Source organism: Eulemur rufifrons, chromosome 4 (assembly GCF_041146395.1).
Source record: "Eulemur rufifrons isolate Redbay chromosome 4, OSU_ERuf_1, whole genome shotgun sequence".
NCBI lineage: Eukaryota > Metazoa > Chordata > Mammalia > Primates > Lemuridae > Eulemur > Eulemur rufifrons.
This window is the reverse complement of record NC_090986.1, coordinates 82894752-82912487: the sequence shown is the minus strand read 5'-3', so window position 1 is coordinate 82912487 and position 17736 is coordinate 82894752. Positions and strand designations below refer to the sequence as shown.

The 17736-nt window shown below is 60.7% G+C and overlaps 2 protein-coding genes across 3 annotated transcripts; one reads left to right on the top strand and one right to left on the bottom strand.

Moving 5' to 3' along the window:
* Positions 1 to 1584: 1584 nt before the first annotated feature.
* On the bottom strand, positions 1585 to 11659 carry GUK1 (guanylate kinase 1). Of its 2 annotated transcripts, none has more exons than XM_069467770.1 (8): positions 10469 to 11659; positions 4127 to 4240; positions 3693 to 3734; positions 3208 to 3304; positions 2642 to 2780; positions 2479 to 2563; positions 2031 to 2116; positions 1585 to 1894 (listed from the first exon to the last, which is right to left on the bottom strand). In XM_069467770.1, exons 2-8 carry the CDS (start codon positions 4236 to 4238, stop codon positions 1859 to 1861), a joined length of 597 nt encoding a protein of 198 aa, XP_069323871.1. In that variant the 5' UTR covers positions 4239 to 4240; positions 10469 to 11659; the 3' UTR covers positions 1585 to 1858. The 2 variants fall into 2 exon arrangements, with proteins under 2 accessions (XP_069323871.1, XP_069323870.1); XM_069467769.1 differs by lacking the exon at positions 10469 to 11659 and adding an exon at positions 10110 to 10235.
* A 3342-nt stretch (positions 11660 to 15001) lies between these two features.
* On the top strand, positions 15002 to 17501 carry MRPL55 (mitochondrial ribosomal protein L55). Its single transcript, XM_069467479.1, has 5 exons — positions 15002 to 15149; positions 15322 to 15568; positions 15658 to 15742; positions 16082 to 16283; positions 17025 to 17501. Exons 3-5 carry the CDS (start codon positions 15717 to 15719, stop codon positions 17181 to 17183), a joined length of 387 nt encoding a protein of 128 aa, XP_069323580.1. The 5' UTR covers positions 15002 to 15149; positions 15322 to 15568; positions 15658 to 15716; the 3' UTR covers positions 17184 to 17501.
* The last annotated feature ends 235 nt before the right edge of the window (positions 17502 to 17736 follow it).

The following is a 17736-nucleotide window of genomic DNA, read 5'->3' as shown; positions in this document are numbered from 1 at the left end:
CTAAACATCAGCCACCCCAGGTAACACTGCCACCCAGTCTCTCGTGACACCTTCAGGGAACTGGATTGGCTCCTCAAACCACAGGGTCTGTAGGGCTCACTGCTGGGGCCCCAGCACCTAGTAGGCACTGAGCGCTCATTAAAAGAGGGCCCTGTCTGTGGCATTCTGAGGGCTGGGAGCGCAGAGGTACTTTGGGGCCACCTGAGGTTGAGCAGGGCCCAGATCTGCATCTGTGTGAGGGGTTGAGTGTGGGGGGCTGGGCCCACCCGGCCTCTGGACACACTGCAGCTGGCTGGTGCGGATGGGCGGGCCCTCCCTTGGCCTGAGGGGCCCCAGTTGCCAGGGGAGGTATTGGGTGCACCCCTCCCACCCACCGGCCGGCCCTGAGCAGCTCCCGGGACCCCAGATTCTGCATTTGGTTCCCTGCTACCCACAGGTCTTGTCCTGAGATCCAGCCGTGAAGGCGGCTGGGCCCGAGGTGGACAGACAGTGCAGAGCAGCAGGCCCCCAGCGGGCTCGCCAACCCACTGCTGGTCCTCCCTGGACCCCTGCCTCCCTACGGGGCCTGACAGCCAGTGGGGTGCAGGGGTGAGGCTGCCTCCTGAGGCAGAGGGTGGACGCCCCTGCCCCACAGGCCCCTACCTTCTCCAGGCCAGGAAATGTGCGTCTGCCTCTGAGCCCTTCCACCTGTGCAGATGTTGGAACTCCCGGAGGCTGCGCAGCAGGGCCAGGGCCACCTCTCGCCACCAAGCACAATGAGGGGCAGGGGAGGGGCGCTCAAGGGCCCCATTGTTCCCCCCTGGCCTCAGGGCCTGAATCCCTGATTGTCTCTGGGGGCAGGGCGCTAGGATGGCCTCCCCGGCAGCCCGGCAGCAGTCGGGCAGAAGCTCCTGCACCCTCCCCTCCCCTCCCCTCTGCAGTCCCCAGGAGCGGCTGGGCTTTGGGATGGACATGGACGGAACCCAGGACTGTGTGCTCTCCCCGCTACTTCCGTCCGGGCTCCCTGCCTGCCACTCTCCCCCACACCCCCCACTTGGGCTCTGAGCAGGGCTGAGGCCAACCCTGGGGGGTCAGGGCTCTCCAGGAGGGAGGCAGACAGGGAGAAGGCTGGGCAGCTGCCCCCACGCGCAGGATGCAGCCCCTTCCTTCCCCACCTGCCCCCAGAGGCCATGGCCAGGGCTGGGCTGACCTCTACTGGGACCTCATGCAGGGCCCGCCCCTGCAGCCTCGGCTCCCCCCACGCAGCCCCTCACATGCCTGGCCCCCTCCTCCCAGCCCAGCTCAGGGCCAGCCTTCTCAGCCCCCGCCCCCTGCCCCTCACCAGCCCCTTGCTCTGGGCAGCCCACCAAGTGTGTTGGGAAGGGCCCTGCTGCGCCCCCCGGGCTCCCCCTGCACCCTGTCCACTGTGGTGCCAACGGCTCCCCAGCCATCCAGGGGCTGCGGACACCCAGGCAGAGCCCACCTGGCTGCCCTTTTGGGGCTGCTGGTTGGATGGGCTGCCAGGGCCTGGGGGTCTAGCACAGGGGGCTACGGCCCCAGCCCTGCCAACCTCAGGGCCACACTCCACTCACTCCTGGATGCCCTAGCCCAACAGTTACTTTATTAGACGTCAGCCCCGGCTCCAGCGGGACAGATGGGGAGGGAACAGCCCAGGGAGGGAAACAGGGTGGGGCAGGGGCACCAGGACCCTCTGACCATAGGAGGCCAGGTGGGTAGCACCCCTCCAGCCCAGGCGCTGGCTGAGGGCCCAGAGCCATCCAGGGGCCCGCCAAGGGGGGGCTCTGTGCACCGTCCTGGTCCCACGTGGGCCCTGGGGCGGGGCAGGCACAGAAGGCGCCCAGGAGTGAGAGCAGCCTCCTCAGGCATGGCCGGTCCCCTGGGCTTTCTTAATTTCCTGCCAGGGAGGAAGAAAGGGGGTTGGAGAAGCTGGAACTCAGGACGGGCAGGGCCTCCGGTCCTCCCTCCACAGCGCCGGCCTCAGCCAAGTGGGCAGGAGGAGGGTGCCCAGGCAGGGCAGGGGCACGGCCCACCTCGGAGAGCGCCTCCTTCAGCTCCGTGTAGGCCGTGTCCAGGTCATCGTTGATGATGATCAGGTCAAACAGGCCAGGCTCCTTGCCTGGGGCAGGGAGGGGGTCCAGGTCAGGGACAGAGAGAGCCCGCCTAGGATCCACCCCCGCCCCACATGGCCACCCAAGCTGGCCACCGGCTGCGGCCCCCTCGCCACTGCTGTCCGAGCCGCAGGCAAGGCAGGGCTGGGAAGGGATGTGCCCTGGGGCGCGGTCCCAGGGAGGCTCTGGATCCTGACTCCAACCCCCACCAGGCACAGCTGGCCTGTAAGGTGGACATTTAAACATCCTCTCCTAGGCGACGGGAAGGGAACGACCAGGAGAGGAAACCTTGACGCCCCCAGGTGGGAGGGGAGGGACCCTGGGTGAGAGGGGGCCTGCGGACCCTCCTGGGACACCCCCAGGTGCTCACTGCTCTCCAGGTCGGCCCGGGCGGCGGCCAGCCGCTTCGCCAGGCTCTCCTCCGTCTCCGTGTTGCGCTGCCGCAGCCGCTGCTCCTGTGAGGCAAGCCGAGGCCAGTCAGCAGCCCCAGGACAGGCCCCGGCGCCCCCACCCGACCCCGGCTGGGCACGCACCAGCACGCCCAGTGAGGGCGGCTGCACGGAGATGTAGAGGGGCTGCAGGTCGGTCTTCTTGATGTTGCGCACGCCCTGCAGGTCCACGTCCAGCACGCAGATGCGGTTCATGGCCTGCACCGCCTGCACAGCCGCCTTGCTGGGAACGGGCACGGGTCAGTGGAAGCTGTCCTCAGGAGCACTCGGTACCCCCGAGGCCACCAAGAGCCTGCACGAGACCCAGATGCTCCCTGCTGGCCTCCAGGGCCTGCCTCCCCCCAGGGCCCACCCTGGGCCACGGCAGGGCCTTCCCCGGCCCCGGCACCTGCCGCACCCCCTGGAGCACCTGAGCCCATCCTGCTGGGGTCACCCTGCACCCTTCACTCCACTGGAACGGCGCACAGCAGCACGAACGGGCCACCCGCTCCCCAGCCAGGCTCAGCAGCCCTGAGGGAGAGGCCCTGAAGCCCTGTGCCTGCTCGGCGGAAACGGGGCGTCGTGGGGGCCACAGACCTGCCAGCCCAGGCCCAGGTGAGGACTGGCCACCTCTCACAACCACCCCAAGGCCAGCCCTGAGCACAGCCCACCTCGTGCCATACAGGTTCCCGGAGAACTCGGCGTGCTCAATGAAGTCGCCAGCGGCGATGTCGCGCTGCATCACCTCCCTGGTCACAAAGTAGTAATCTGGAGAGAAGCAAGGACTGTCTAGAGGGCGCCCAGGGAGCCCAGCACGACCAGGGCCAGCTCTCTTCCCCCATCCTGCCCCCCACCAGGACTGCTCCGGCTGGAACCAGACCGGGCAACAGAGGCAAGAGGACCTCACAAGCGCTGCCCAGCGGCTGGGCTGGGCGGGGACAGACACAGCCCACACTATTCTCAGGGGCTGGGTGATCAAGACCACCCGGTTCCACAGGGCAGGCAGGGACAGCTAACAGAAGAGGAGGCTGAGCCCCTGCAGCACTGCCGACCCACGGGGGCAGGGCGGCCCCACTGCTCAGGAGCCAGGGGTCCCACGGCCTCCATGCTACCCCACGGGCTGTGCACAAGGCCCGAGCCCACCCGCCCAGCTCACGTTTGCCGTTCTCCTCGCCAGGCCGTGGGTCCCTCGTGGTATCTGGGGAAAGACACATGTCACCCCCTGTGTGGCACCTGCAGCTTTCCACCCAGGTCTCCCCGACAGCCCACTCAGCACGAAGACCACAAAGAAGGGACCACACTCTGATGAGAGGAGGCTCAGGGCCCAGACTGGGCTCCCACCAGGGTGCAGACACCAACCCTGACCCCACCCAGAGGAGGACAAACAGGAGCTCAAAGGGTAATGAAAAAAGAGCAGCCCCCAGGCTGTGTATGTCGGGGTGGGGGTGGGGGGGCTCCAGGACAGGTCCTAGTGCAGGGACAGCCCCCAGGCTGTGTATGTGGGGGGGGACCAGGACAGGTCCCAGTGCAGGGACAGCCCCCAGCAGCCCCTCACTCACCTGCCCTTCTCTCCCTCCCCCCAGGACTTACGGGACACGCTGAATCCGAAGATGCTGCCGTACTCCTGGAAGAGCTTCTTCAGCAGGGTGCTCTTCCCGGCCCCCGAGGGCCCACTGAGCACCACGGGCCTGGGCCTGGACATGCCTGGGCAGGGGAGGGGAGACGTCAGCGGGCCCAGCGGCCCTCAGCTCCATGGGAATGGACGGAGCAGCGGAGGTGACTGGTGGCCTCCTGAGGTGATGTGGCCATGCACAGCATGCGCTGGGAGCAGACTCAGCACCGGGAAGGGGACAGTCACAGGGCTCTTGGCAGGGCAGCCCATGTCCAAAGCCCACCCCAGGGTCCCTGTCAGCCTCCCCAGGCGTCTATGGCCTGGGGATACTGTCCTCTCTAATCACACCACCATGGGGGCCTGGACATTGGCTCCTACGTGTGTGCCACCTGCGGGGCTACGGGTCTGGGGTGGAGGTGTTCCTGTCCCTGCCTGTGTCCCTGGGCACCATGCCCTGCAAGTGTGGCCTCATCAAGGTCTGCCCATTCCGGGAACTCCCATCAGACTTGGGATCTGTCTGTGATGCTCGTGCTGCCAGCAGGGTTGGGGGCCACCCTCCCAGCCCCCACGGGGAAGGGGAAGATGGCACTGGGCCCACAGCTTCGCAGGAGAGGACGCTGAGAGGCCAGCGAGGGGCGGGGGGAGGTCGGAAGACCAGCCGAGCCAAGCCCGAGGCTCAGCCAAGCACATCCAGGACCCAGGCTCTCTTCCCCAGGCTCTGCCAGCAGCTCCCAGAGAGCACTGCTTCCTGCACCTACAGGAGTTCCAGCGTAAACCTGCCTGCCCCCGCCCCCCGCCCCCTCCCCGTGCCCCACTCCTGCACCCCAGCTCTGCACTCTGCCTCCCTGCAGCCTGGCCCCAAACAGGCCCTCCTTCCCTGGTAGATCCTCCCCAGCAGCCGCCACCCCCTCCCCAGGGACACAGCCTACCTGTGACCAGCCGGCAGGTCTGGGCTGCTGGACTGAGGGCTGAGGGTGCGAGTCCCTAATCCCCTCCGGGCCTGCCAGCCTGCCCTTCTGAGCAATAAATCCCCTCGCAGGGAAGCTAGCCCCGCCCACCGGCCCCCGCTCTGGCTCTGCAGGAAGGAAGAGGCTGCGCCCGCCCTTGACACCTGCACCTGCCCCGCCAGCCCAGCCACGTGAGCTGACCAGTGTGCAACGCCAGGTGGCATCGGGGGCACACACTGCCTGGGCACGGGGGCTTGGCGGGGGGTTGGAGGGGCTCCACCTGGGACCTGATGTGCACGGCCAGGGACAGCTTCCTGTCTGGGGGGCACAGAAGGGTGGGGGTAGAGGAACGGATGGCCAGGGAAGGACCTGAGGTCACCTTCCTAATCCCCAATTTAGGCCACTGAGGTAATCTCACAAAAGCAGCACACCACAGCTCCATCACGCACAAGGGCACGTGCCGCGCAGTCTGAACCCAGGTACGAAGGACACGGAGCACATGCTGCACACGCAGGCATGCATGCCTGACAAGTGCACACGCCACCGAAGCCATTCATAAGAAACAGCTGGACCCACTGCTAAGAACACACCAGAAGAAGAGAACCCAGGAGAACTCACTGAGAGGTACACGTGCTTCCTACGAGTGACAAACTGGATCTTTCCTGCCTACTGGAGGCTTCCTATCACGAGAACGTGTCATTTCAGCCTAACCACAGGCTGCCCTGGATGCTGACTCCGTTCTGGCCCCCGGGCTTTCCTGCCCATGGAACTCGAGGCCCCATCTCAGCACATTCTGCTCCTCTCAACCCCAGAGCCCTGCAAACCCCTCCCAGAGCCTCGTTCCCACAACACACAAGCCTTGAAACCCCAGAACCTTCCAGATCAAATGAGCCATGCAAGCTGGGTAAATTTCTGGAGCTCCTGCTTCTCCAGGGGATAAAATACGGGACTTTTTTTTTTTATTAAACATACAGTTCTTGGGACACAGTAAGCATCGCTGCACAACTACCTAATTTGCTGAGATCACAGATATTAAGACTCAAAGATCTCATGAAAACCATCAAATTTTGAGAGAAACCAGAGCCAGGTTGTGTGCTTTGAATTCGATGCAGAGAGTTACTGAGACAGATAACCTCGAGGGCTGCACCCTGTGTGACTTCTGTCCCCACCACCGCACTGAGCTGTCCCTTCCCCAGGTCACCCGGACACCCCATGGCCAGGAGCAGCAGCCGCTTGGCTCTCGGCTCTCCTTGGCATCTCTGTCTGGCCTCCACGGGGGCCACGTCCCTCACGCCCAATCTCCTTTGAGCTGGTCTGTGCGGGGGACTCCCAGGGCACTGCCCCGTCTCTGACCACTTAACTCCAGGCCCTGGGCCCACTGGAGAGGCACCAGTCCCGCGCCGGGTACTCCTTGGAGCAGTCCCTGACTCCCACATCCAGCAGGAATGCAGTGACGCTTCCCTGTGCTCTGTCCATCTGCTCCATCCCCCTAAAGTCCCCAAGGAGAACTGAGGCTGGACCGGGGACCCTGACAGGACCACAGTGACCTGGGGGGGGGGGGGAGGCAGGACTGTGTCAGAGCACCAGACCAAGGCACCAAAGGCCATGGTTGCTGGGTCACAGCCTCCTATTGGAAGTCGAGGCCCCCAGCTCCAAACTTGGGTCCCGTTCCCCTCTGTATGGCCATGGACCAGCCTAGAGACCCTCCACCCCGCAGGCCCCATCACAGTCCCAAACCCACGGGGTGCCCCAGGGAGCTGGGCCAGAGCCCCACAGGATGCAAGACCTGGTGCTCACCCCAGAAACGGGCCCTTGGTGATGGGCATGCGCCTTCAGCAGTTAGGCCATTTGGGTGACTAAGCTGAGAGCCCAGCGGGACTCTTCTCAGCGGTGTGAGGCCAACGGGCATCCCAGGAGGAGGCTGGGGAGGGTGCAGGCCAGAGCAAGGCCCACCCAATCCACCCACAGTGGCCCCCGGAGGAACTGGCAACACAGGCTTGTGTGCTCTTCCCCAGCAAACACCCGCCCACCGGCGCCCAGCCCAGCCTCCTACCTCCAACGGGCTCCGAGGTCCCTGCACCCACCTGCCAAGTTCATGAGCAGCAGGTGTGCCCATTGGCCATGGGGTCGTGGCCTTGATCAGAGGAACTCACAGAAGGAAGTGCTCACACAGAGCTGGCACACAGCAGACACTTGACACCCAACACCCGAACCACAGGCTGGCCCACCCACAGAGGTGTCCTGGCCACCCTCACCCATCTCAAGCCTAGGCTCCCAAGCTTGTCCCTCAGTGCCTCCCCTTGACCCCCGCCATGGAGCATGGATCACCAAGAACCCTGCCTGGATGCCCTGAGGTCAGCTCTGCCCAAGTGTGAGGGCACAGGACACAGACCATGCCAGGGCCCTGGCCAGCCGGAGGGTGCTGTGGGCGCATAGCAAGCGGGTGCTGAGTCTGCCAGGGTGGCATGGCCCTGTGGAGCACACCCACACCCCCACCCCCACCAGAGAGACCAAGGCACAGGGCTGCCTGTCTGAGGAGGGACCACAGTGACAGGGCAGTCGTCAAAGCCACCTTCCCACAGGCGCACACGCAACAGGGCTGTGGCCCCAGGCCTCATGACTCTGGTGACCCTCGAGTGGGATGGAAACACTGAGCCTGGCTTTTGCCCTGGCGGGAACACACAGGCCAGGTATCTTCCTCTGGGGAGATGGAAGCCCTATGGCCAACCATATCCTGTGTCCTCTCCTCTCAACATTCCAGTCCCAAACGCCATCTGTCTGGCAAGAAGCCAAAAGCCCCATGACAACTGTGAGAAGGATCTGCCACAAAAGCAACTCCTACAGGAGCTCAGAGATGGAAGGTCTCCCGGGAGTTGCCAACCCTGCTGGAGACTCCCTGGGCTGGGCTCCCCGCAGAGCCCCAGGCAGCCCAGGCAGCCGTGGAGGTGGAATCCTCTCCTTCTGCCTTCCACCGCCCTCCCCCACAGCCTGGCCTGTCCCAAAGACTGGATACAGTCACCATGCTCTCCCTCTCCCCTCTCCTCCAGGAGACACTAATAGAGAGGGTGAGACCCTTCCCAGAACACAAAGGAGAAGCCAGCCCCATCCAGCCCTCCTGTAAGACACACGCCTCCATGACTTGGGCTCCACACTGCGGCTGGCTCAACAGAGGGGAAGCTGGTGGTGCCCCACCAGGCAGTGCAGGGCAGGATGACCACCCGACTCTTGGCTGTGGGAGCTGTGGGCACACATCCAGGTGGGACACATCCTAACCACGTCACCCTGAGGCCACCTAGCCTTCCAGAGCCTCATTCTAAACGAGACAATACCAGGAGCAGCCAAGGGCATTTTCACTTTCACTTCCTCTCTCCATGGTGGGACGGGAACATTCCTCCACAAGTTGGGCCCCAGCAGAACCGAGGGCCAGAAGCCCCAGAGGCATGAGGGCTCAGGACCTTCACAACCCTGTGCAGCTGGGGCTGACTCTTGCACAGGGTCCTCGATAGAAACCTCAGGCAAAGGGCAGAGTGAGCCTGAGACAGAATAGGATCCGGAGCTCAAGGATGGCAGGGCAGGAAGGAGCCCAGGACGCCGCAAGGTTGGCCAGCCTCTTTCTCATGCAGAGGGGAGACCCAGGCCCAGCACGGGCAGAGACAGAATCGACCTGGAGGTGCCTGCCTCCTACACCAGCCCTTCCTGGGCACACTCTCACGCACTCCCTTGGGGGCTGGGATCGCCTTTCTTCCACCCCGTCTTTCCTGCTCTTCCTCAAACTATCTCGACTCTCCAATAAACCACCAAAACAGAAGGAGGAGAGAGTTTGGGTGTGGTTGAAATGTACTCTGTTCTCATTTACAACTTTCAGAATCTGCTACTGCAGGAAACTGCTGGCTGTTCCAGCCAAGGACCAAGGGGTGGGCCAACACGTTGCCACGCCAGGCAAGCTGCACCAGTGGTTCGTGCGGCTCTCAACCAGCGTGAGAGCAGCCAGTGCAGGCAGGCAGGCAGGCATAAAGGGGTGGAGAGGGCCTCACCTACAGGGGACTCTGCTTGTCAGTAGCTGAAACAGGAACCCACACAAGTTTCATATCTCTCCCTAACCCTGTCTTTTCTGGGTGCTGAAAAGGAAGATTTTCCTGGGTCCCTCACAGCAAATCATGGTCTGAGAAGTGTAAGAGCAACAGAAAAGCTCAGAAAATCCCAGATTTAGGCAAGGTGCTGCCCAAAGGCCCTCCCAGGGGACCTACCCTGCTTTCCACCCGTGGTGCACTTCACCTGCTCCTGCCCAAGCCAACACCTGGAGGAGCTAGCTCCCCCACACCCTCTGTTCTTCCACGAGCTCCAACCGCTCCTAAGGCAACGCTTAGCAATGGCAGACAGGCCGCTTCAGGAACCCAGACGGGGACTCTCTGGTCTTGAAAGAAGCCAAAGCCCAAGTGCCACACCATGTGTAGAAAGGCCCGCACCAACCATTTGCTGTTCCAAATCCCCGACTCTCTGCTGAGCCGCGAAACAGGCAAGGAATCCGCCCGCAGCACCCCCAGGAGCCCCCAAGCAGTCTGCTCCATCCGGCGGCTTTGCAAGGTGAGGTGGGGACCGAAGCCCACACCAAGCCGCCGCCCACCGGGAAGGCTTCCAGGCTGTTCTCTGCCGGCCCGTCCTGAGCTCGGGGAGGACACTGAGCGGTCCTACACGCTCGGGGAGCCGCTCGAAACTGTGGGGACGCCAGACCGGCCAGGCTCCTCTGGGGTGGGCCAGGGCTGTGGTTCTGCGGCGAGGCACCGCCGGGGCTCCAGGCCCCTTCCCGGGCCGGCCAGAAGGCACCAGCCTGAAGTCCTCCAGCTTCCACCCCAGGTTCCTCCTGCGGGCAGGCAGGCGCCCAGCCTGCCGGAACTTCCCCAGTGTCCTGGAGACTGCACGGAGGATGCTCCGATGGGGGCGCACGCGGAGCGCAGGGGCGGCCGCTGACACCGCCGCCCCGAGTCATCCTCCGCCACGGCCATACCCGACTCACCGTCCGGGGGACCCCGGCCCAGGGCGGCAACGGCCAGCCCAGCCAGGGGGCGCCGCAGCATCGGGGGCCGCCACCGCCCACGGTGGACGTCACAGAGCGCGCCGGGCACCTCCACCGCGCGGGAAATTGACGTCACGCCGAGCCCGCCCCGCCCCGCAGGGAGGAACCTCAGAACTGCGCCAGCCCCACTTCCGTGTGCAGCCGCTTACGTCATAGAGCGCGCCGGCCGCCTCCATCCGCGCGCGAAGCTTTCGTCACGCCGTGCCGGCGCGCCTCCCCACTCGGCCAGGAAGCACCTCAGAGCCGTGGGCCCCGCCTGCGTCTGCGGGGACATAGCTCACAACGCTGAGGCAACTTACCTCCACTCGCGCGAAAGTGACGTCAGCGCCGTCCACGCCGGACTCACCCCAACCCGCAAGGAAGTATCTCAGCGCCGCGCCGGCCCCGCCTCCATCTGCAGAGCCTTTCGTCATCGCCGCCCCGGCCTGTCTCGCGCGTAGGGATTACTGTCACAGCGCCGCGCCAGCCTTCCCGCATCACGTACGTCACAGGCCGCGCCCGCCCCGCCTCCGCCCGCTAGTCATGGCAGCGTCCAGCAATCCGCCTTCGTCCGTGGGGACGTGGGTCAGCACCCGGCCCGCCCCGACTTGCAGGAGCACGTCTGTCAGCCTGAACTGAGCGACAGAGAGGCCGTGTCCTCAGAAACACTCTGGGGATGTGAGGAGAAACCCATTCGTTTCTTAGGCCGAACCACGATGACTGCCGGTGTGTCTTTCGCCGGCCTTCCGGTAAGGCATGAGTTAGCACACTTGTGTAACTGTGTCACCTCTTATGTAAGACCCATGTGGTCACCCCTTCGCTGGGGCATGTTGCCGCTATTGTTCCGAGCCATATTCTCGGCGCCGCGGCATCATCCCGACCATAAAGAGTGTGTATCACGTACCTGCTGCTGCTCCTTTGTTCTTTCACTTCCCGAACCTGCTGGGGTACCCTACCGGCCCGGGGACTCCCGCCCCACATTTGGTGGAGTCAGCAGGATTCGACTAGGGTAAGTGTCCCTTCTGCCCCGGCAGGGGAGGATATGTGGCCTCCCGCGACCTTTTGGTACCCAGTGGCAGCGGTCCTCATGTCGTGGGCCCCCGCCACGGAGTAGGAGCAGGTGGAGTGTATGCATGCCGCCTTGGAAAAGACCTGCGGGCTTTGGAAGAGTCGTTGCAGCCTAAGGAGTGACTGGCAGCCAGTCGGGTGGGCTAGCTCTTCCTTATAGCCCTCTGTGAGCAACAAGCAGATACCCTGTGGGGAGAAGCCCAGGTAAGAGAAATACAAGTGACAGAAGAAAATTTGGAAGTCCAGGTACAGGCTTTGGAGAAGGAGCTAATGAGTGCTGTTGCAGCTGGCAATTGGGGATTTTGGTAATTTTCTTTTTATTGGTATCCTCTGTGGTAAGGGCTGATGGGCCCCTTTACTAAATGTGGGGTGTACATGATTCTCAATTCCATGTGCGTTTTTCTTTTCTTTTCTTTTCTTTTTCTTTCTTTCTTTCTTTCTTTTTTTTTTTTTTTTTTGAGACAGGTCTCGCTCTTTCTCCTGGACTAGAGTGCAGTGGTGTCATCATAGCTCACTGCAACCTCCAATTCCTGGGCTCAAGCAGTCCTCCTGACTCAGCCTCCCAGGTAGTTGGAACTACAGGTGTGTATCATCACACCTGGCTTTCAGTTTTTTTGTTTTTTTTTTTTTTTTGCAGAGACGGGGTCTCGCTATTGCTTAGGCTGTTCTCAAACTCCTGACCTCAAACGATCCTCAATCCTCCCACCTTGGCCTCCCAGAGTGCTGGGATTGCAGGTGTGAGCCAATGGGCCCAGACATTTCTCCTATTGTTGCTGCCCAGCCAGGTTCATTTGCCTGCTTCCCAAAAAGAAGCCAAAACACTGAGACAACAGGGTTTACCACAGAGAGTTTTTAATTCCAAATAGTGCTAAGAGGGGAGATGGGAGGAATTTCTCAGATTCGCATCCCCTTGAGTCTGCTAATTGGCGGGGTTTGGGCAGAACCATAGGAGTGTAGAAATTGTCTTCTTTGCTGACCAGGTTCTTGGGTGGGGTCACAAGACCAGTTGATTCGGTTCCTCATTATGCGCTTCTAGTCTGGCTGGGTGGGCAGTTCCACTGGAACGTGGGACCTGGAAGATATCTCAGAAACCACCCCTAGGTTTCAAAAAGGTGATGTTATCTATGGAGAAAGCGAAGAATCTTTATGGCCACCAGCTATGTGGCTCCAGAATGACAATTTATAGAGAAGCAAATGGGACAGTGGGTAATTCTTATTATTTTTAACTAGGCCTGTGCCTTATTTTTAGCTAGTCCCTTACACAGTTCTTGCCTTGCACCCCTTTATCAATTTGAGAGGTGGTTTCACTATTAATCTGCCTTTTGTCAGTTGATTTTCAGCGAATCTTCAGAGGGTGGAACAGGCAGTTTTCTCCTGGTCCCTACACCCACCCTTACCTAGCATGCCACTCTTCAAACCCTTGAGTTACGGAAAGCTCGGCACTTATCCTCAAGGCTGCATCAGAAGAACAAGAACAAGTGGTTTGAGGAGAAGGAAAGAAAATATTCCATTCCCTCTGTTACACTTGGAATCTCGAAAGTGTCATCTTTTTGTATGATAACAAGTTGTAGGGTGGCTTGCAGCCCCTAAGTAGCTGTTGGATGGGGCTGGTCACTGGCAAGACCAAGACTTTCATCCCATCCCCACCCTTGGGGGAGGGGAGAGGGGCTGGAGGTAGAGTTGATTTTGTGAACTAAAATAAAATCTTAAGGTTCCCCTCCACTGGCTGACAGAATGGACCCCCTCTTGGCCAAGGGGATACCCTAAAACTGAGTTGCTGGCCATTAGAGGGGATGTCAGACATGCCTCATCATGCCCCTCTCCCTTCTTGCAGACAGCCTTTGTAACTCGTAGACGGGCCTAAGGCTGTGCAAGACATACCTGCAGGTCCTCAATTCACATAACAAATCAGAGTCTGGAAATATGTCTGGTGGCTTGTCTCTGATTAACAGACTTCCTGAACTTAAAACATTCCAAGCCTTTAGACAAAGCTTCATTTATTTAACCAATTACAAGCCAAAGAGTCTTTAAATCCACCTATAACATCTCAAAGCATGGACTTACATGCTTTGAGATGTCCCACCTTTTTGGGCCAAACCACTGTATACCTTCCATGTATTGACTGATGACTTTACCTGTAATTCCTGTCTCCCTGAACTGTATAAAACCAAACTGTAACCCAGCCACAGCGAGTCCACTTGCTCAAGGCTCCTTGGGTGTGGCTTTGGACATGGTCCTCAAATTTGGCTCAGAATAAATCTCTTTAAATTATTTTACAGAGTTTTGTTTCTTTTCTGTTGACAATTTAATCAATCATGCCTATGTAATTAAGCCTCCATAAAAACCCAAAAGGACAGGGTTTGGAGAGCTTCCAGATAGCTGAACATGTGGAGGTTCCTGGAGGGCATGGGGGCTCTGTGCCCCATCCCCTACACCCTGCCCTATACATCTCTTCATCTGTATTCTTTGTGATATACTTTATGATAAGCCAGGAAGCATAAGTGTTTTCTCTGCATTCTGTGAGCTGCTCTAGCAAATTAATTAAACCCAAGGAAGGGTCATGGGACACCTGATTTGTAACCGGTTGGTCAAAAGCACAAGTAAACCACTTGGGACTGGCATTCAGGTAAGCAGTGTCAAGACTGAACTGAATTAGAGCACATCCAGCTGATGTCCGCTGCAAAACTGATTGCTTGCTTGGTGTGTGGGGAGAAGTCTGTTTCTAAGAAAGGTGCATAGAAACGGAGTGCATTGGTTCCACGGGCTCAAAGCCAGCATGGTCATCAGTTCATAGGTGGAGATGCCAGTGCTGGGCAAGTGTTCACTGAGAGCATCTTATCTAAATTACTGCAGTCCTACAAGCATGTCGGGTGATGAGAAGGACACAAAAGGGCTTCTTGTGGGGCCTTTAGAAAGTCCTTACCTCACACGAGTAACCAGGAGCCTCCTCTCCATCCTGCCTTCCCCGCCCTATTTTGTCTGGGTCTGATTTCATCCCGATATCTACTTGCACAAGAAAAAGTGGCAATGGTTGGGCGCGGTGGCTCACGCCTGTAATCCTAGCACTCTGGGAGGCCAAGGCGGGCGGATCATTTGAGCTCAGGAGTTCGAGACCAGCCTGAGCAAGAGCGAGACCCCCGTCTCAATTTATTTAAAATAAAAAAAGAAAAAGTGTCACTGATCTCAGATCCTCCTCGCACAACTGGCCTTAGCGAGCCCGGGGAGAGGCCTGTCCCGCCCCAAGTGTCCTATCTAAACCGCTGCAGGCCTGGGGGGAATTCCTGGGATCAGCTCTGTTTCCAAGGTGCCAGGGAGACTCGCTTTTCTGAGACCTTCCCCGTACCATTTAGGTTAGGTTGTGACATAAATGACTTCAGTTTGCTATCATTAGCTCCCGCGATCCTCCCCCAACCCCCCGGCCTCCCGGGGCCTCCCCGTGTCCTCCCCCGCCTCCCCCAACCCCGGAACCCCCGGGTCCTCCCTCGACCCCCGCCGGTCCCCGGGTCCCCCCTTGGCCGCCTCCCGCCCCTCCCTGACCCGCCCAGCAGGGACTGAGGTCGCAGTTGCGCGGGCCCCCGCCTCCGTCCCAGTACGACGCAGCTCCGCCCTGGCCCGCCCACCAAGCCTGGCCCCGCCCCCCAGGGTTGCACGCCACTGCCGCGCCCGCCCCGCCGCGCCCTAGTTGGGGGGGGTCATACCTCCTAGCCGCGGAGGCCCCGCCCACTGCGGCCTGGCCCCGCCCGGGGGCTGCGTCACCGCCGCGCGACGCAGCGCGGAAGGCTGACGTAGTGGGCTGTGGGACGCGAGCCACGGTCGCCTGATGGGATCGTGACCCCCTGCGTGGCCCCGTCCGGGACTTCAGTTTCCCGCCTGCAGGTGGGGTCCCGGACTGCCGGTCCTCGGGCTCCTGCGCAGCTGCGGTGGCGGCAGCAGGTTGGCGTCTCGTGCGAGCGGGAGCCGTCCCGGGGGCGGGAGGCGGGGAAGGGGACGCGGGTCCACCTGTCCCGGGGCCCTGGACGGAGGCGGGAGCATAGCCGGGCCGCCCTGGGCCTCCGTTCTCCTGCCGAACACAGGTGTGATAATCCTCACCTCACTGGGTTCTTAGGAAAACTCGCCGTGGGAGCCAAGCTCCACCGTTCACGCTGCGCTCCGTTCAGACCTGCGTCCCTGACTCGGGAACCACCAGAATGGGCGGCCCAGGCCCTGCCACAGACTAAGAATCTCTGCGAGCAGGGCCCCGGCGTGTTTTTGGAGAGACCTCCCCAGGCCATTCGAATCTGAGAAGGCCGGAGGGTTGCTGGGAGAGGCCGGAAAGTAACCCGGTTATCCGTGCGTGTTGGAGATGGACTGGGGTCTGTGGCTTCATTCCAGGCTGGGATTTGGTGAGGATGAAGTAGGTGGAGGAACTTTCCTTTATAAAAGATCTGTCTTTGCCTAGCAGGTGGCGCACCAGGGCCTGTGACTGACCACGTCCACGTGCCACTGGGGCTCTGAGGGGGAATGGCAGCCGTGGGCAGCCTGCTTGGGTAAGCATGTACTTGCAGGCCCCTTGGGATTGTCAAGGGGCCACCTCGGGGAAGCCTCCTCTCATCATCAGGAGAGGGCTATTCTAACCCTGCCTGGTCCTGGCTGTTGCCCTCTGTCCTCGGTGCTGGGAAACTGTGCCCTTGTTGACCCCTACCAGCCTCTTCCTGGCTCTGGGGCTAGAGCTGCTCCAACCACACCTGTGGCTCCTCAGGGACCCCCCGGGCTCATCCTGCCCCTGGCATGGATCACCGACTCTGTTGGTGTCTCCTGAGGCCTGGCCGTGACCCATCCCTGCCCCAGAACCATCCACTGACCAGCGTGTGCGTGTTTGTCCGCAGCCTGCTGAGGCAGAATGCCGTAAAGGCAGCTGGCCCCGCGCCCCGTCGCCTGCACACGTCCTCCTGGTGGGCCGACAGCAGCAGGGCCTCGCTCACTCGCGTGCGCCGCCAGGCCTATGCGCGCCTCTACCCGGTGCTCCTGGTCAAGCAGGATGGCTCCACCATCCACATCCGCTACAGGGAGCCACGGCGCATGCTGGCGGTAAGCTTTCCAGGCGCTCCCTAATGCCTGGCTGGAGGCAAGGCCGTGGTGGCTGGGATGGCGGCCAGAGGCTTGGGATGGACAGGTGGCTGATGGGGAGGGACTAGGTTGTAGGAGAGGGGGAGGGTTGAGGCCCAGAACCCATTCTAAGCACCAACCTCATAAAACTATTGTTTTTAATAATATATCAAGGCCGGGCGCGGTGGCTCACGCCTGTAATGCTAGCACTCTGGGAGGCCGAGGCGGGTGGATGGCTCAAGGTCAGGAGTTCGAGACCAGCCTGAGCAAGAGTGAGACCCTGTCTCTACTAAAAAAATAGAAAGAAATTATCTGGCCAACTAAAATATATACAGAAAAAAAAAAATTAGCCGGGCATGGTGACACATGCCTGTAGTCCCAGCTACTCGGGAGGCTGAGGCAGTAGGATCGCTTAAGCCCAGGAGTTTGAGGTTGCTGTGAGCTAGGCTGACGCCACGGCACTCACTCTAGCCCGGGCAACAAAGCGAGACTCTGTCTCAAAAAAAAAAAATAATAATAATAATATATCAAATCTGGAGAAAATGAGCAGAAAAAAAATTTCTCTTAAAGAATGAAAGCTCTGAAAGGAGAGAAAAACCAACAGAACATATAAAAATTAAGCTAGCGTAGGGCAGGAGACACAGTCTAGAGGAAGACCCAGGGCGGTGACTCAGTAGTTCTCAAGGCCCCAAGCCACGTGGATGTGTTTGGCTTCCCCCGCAGATGCCCATAGACCTGGATACCCTGTCCCCTGAGGAACGCCGGGCCAGGCTACGGAAGCGAGAGGCTCAGCTCCAGCCCAGGAAGGAGTACGGGCAGGAGCCCAGCGATGACTTTGACATGGAGCGCTACCGGCGGTTCTGGACCAGGACCAAGAAGTGACCGTGGCTGGGGTTGTCTTGGGGACTTGCTAGGACCGGAGGGCATCTATTGTTAAATCACACTTTCTGGAAGGCCCTGCTTCAAATCTGTGTCTGTGTCTTACATCTTGGTTTGCAGCTTGCCTCCCTGAAAATCACCAGCTCAGATGCACGCAGGCTTCAGGATTGGTTTAGGTCCAACCTGTGGGTTTGGGGCACTGCTCCAGGGCTGTGGCACAGATGGACAGCTGGGCAGGAGACACCCAAGACTTCCCAGCTTGAGGAGCACCCAGGTTACTGATCTCCTGACAGCACAGCGGCCCTTGGGGCCGTGATTAGGACCCAGATGCCATCCTCAGGCAGGCAGCCCCGAGCCATCGGTGCCCAGGCTGCCCCAGGGAGGAAGATCCCGCCCCTCTGAGGGCCCCCAGGGGAGCAGCCAGCCCTGGTTGTCCCCGACTCCTAACGGAGTCTGCAGAGCAGTGAAGTTGCAGCCAGGGCAGATCCACACACTCCCGCTGCACTTGCCCAGGGGTTGATTTCACCAGACATGGGAGGGCACGTTCCAAACTTGT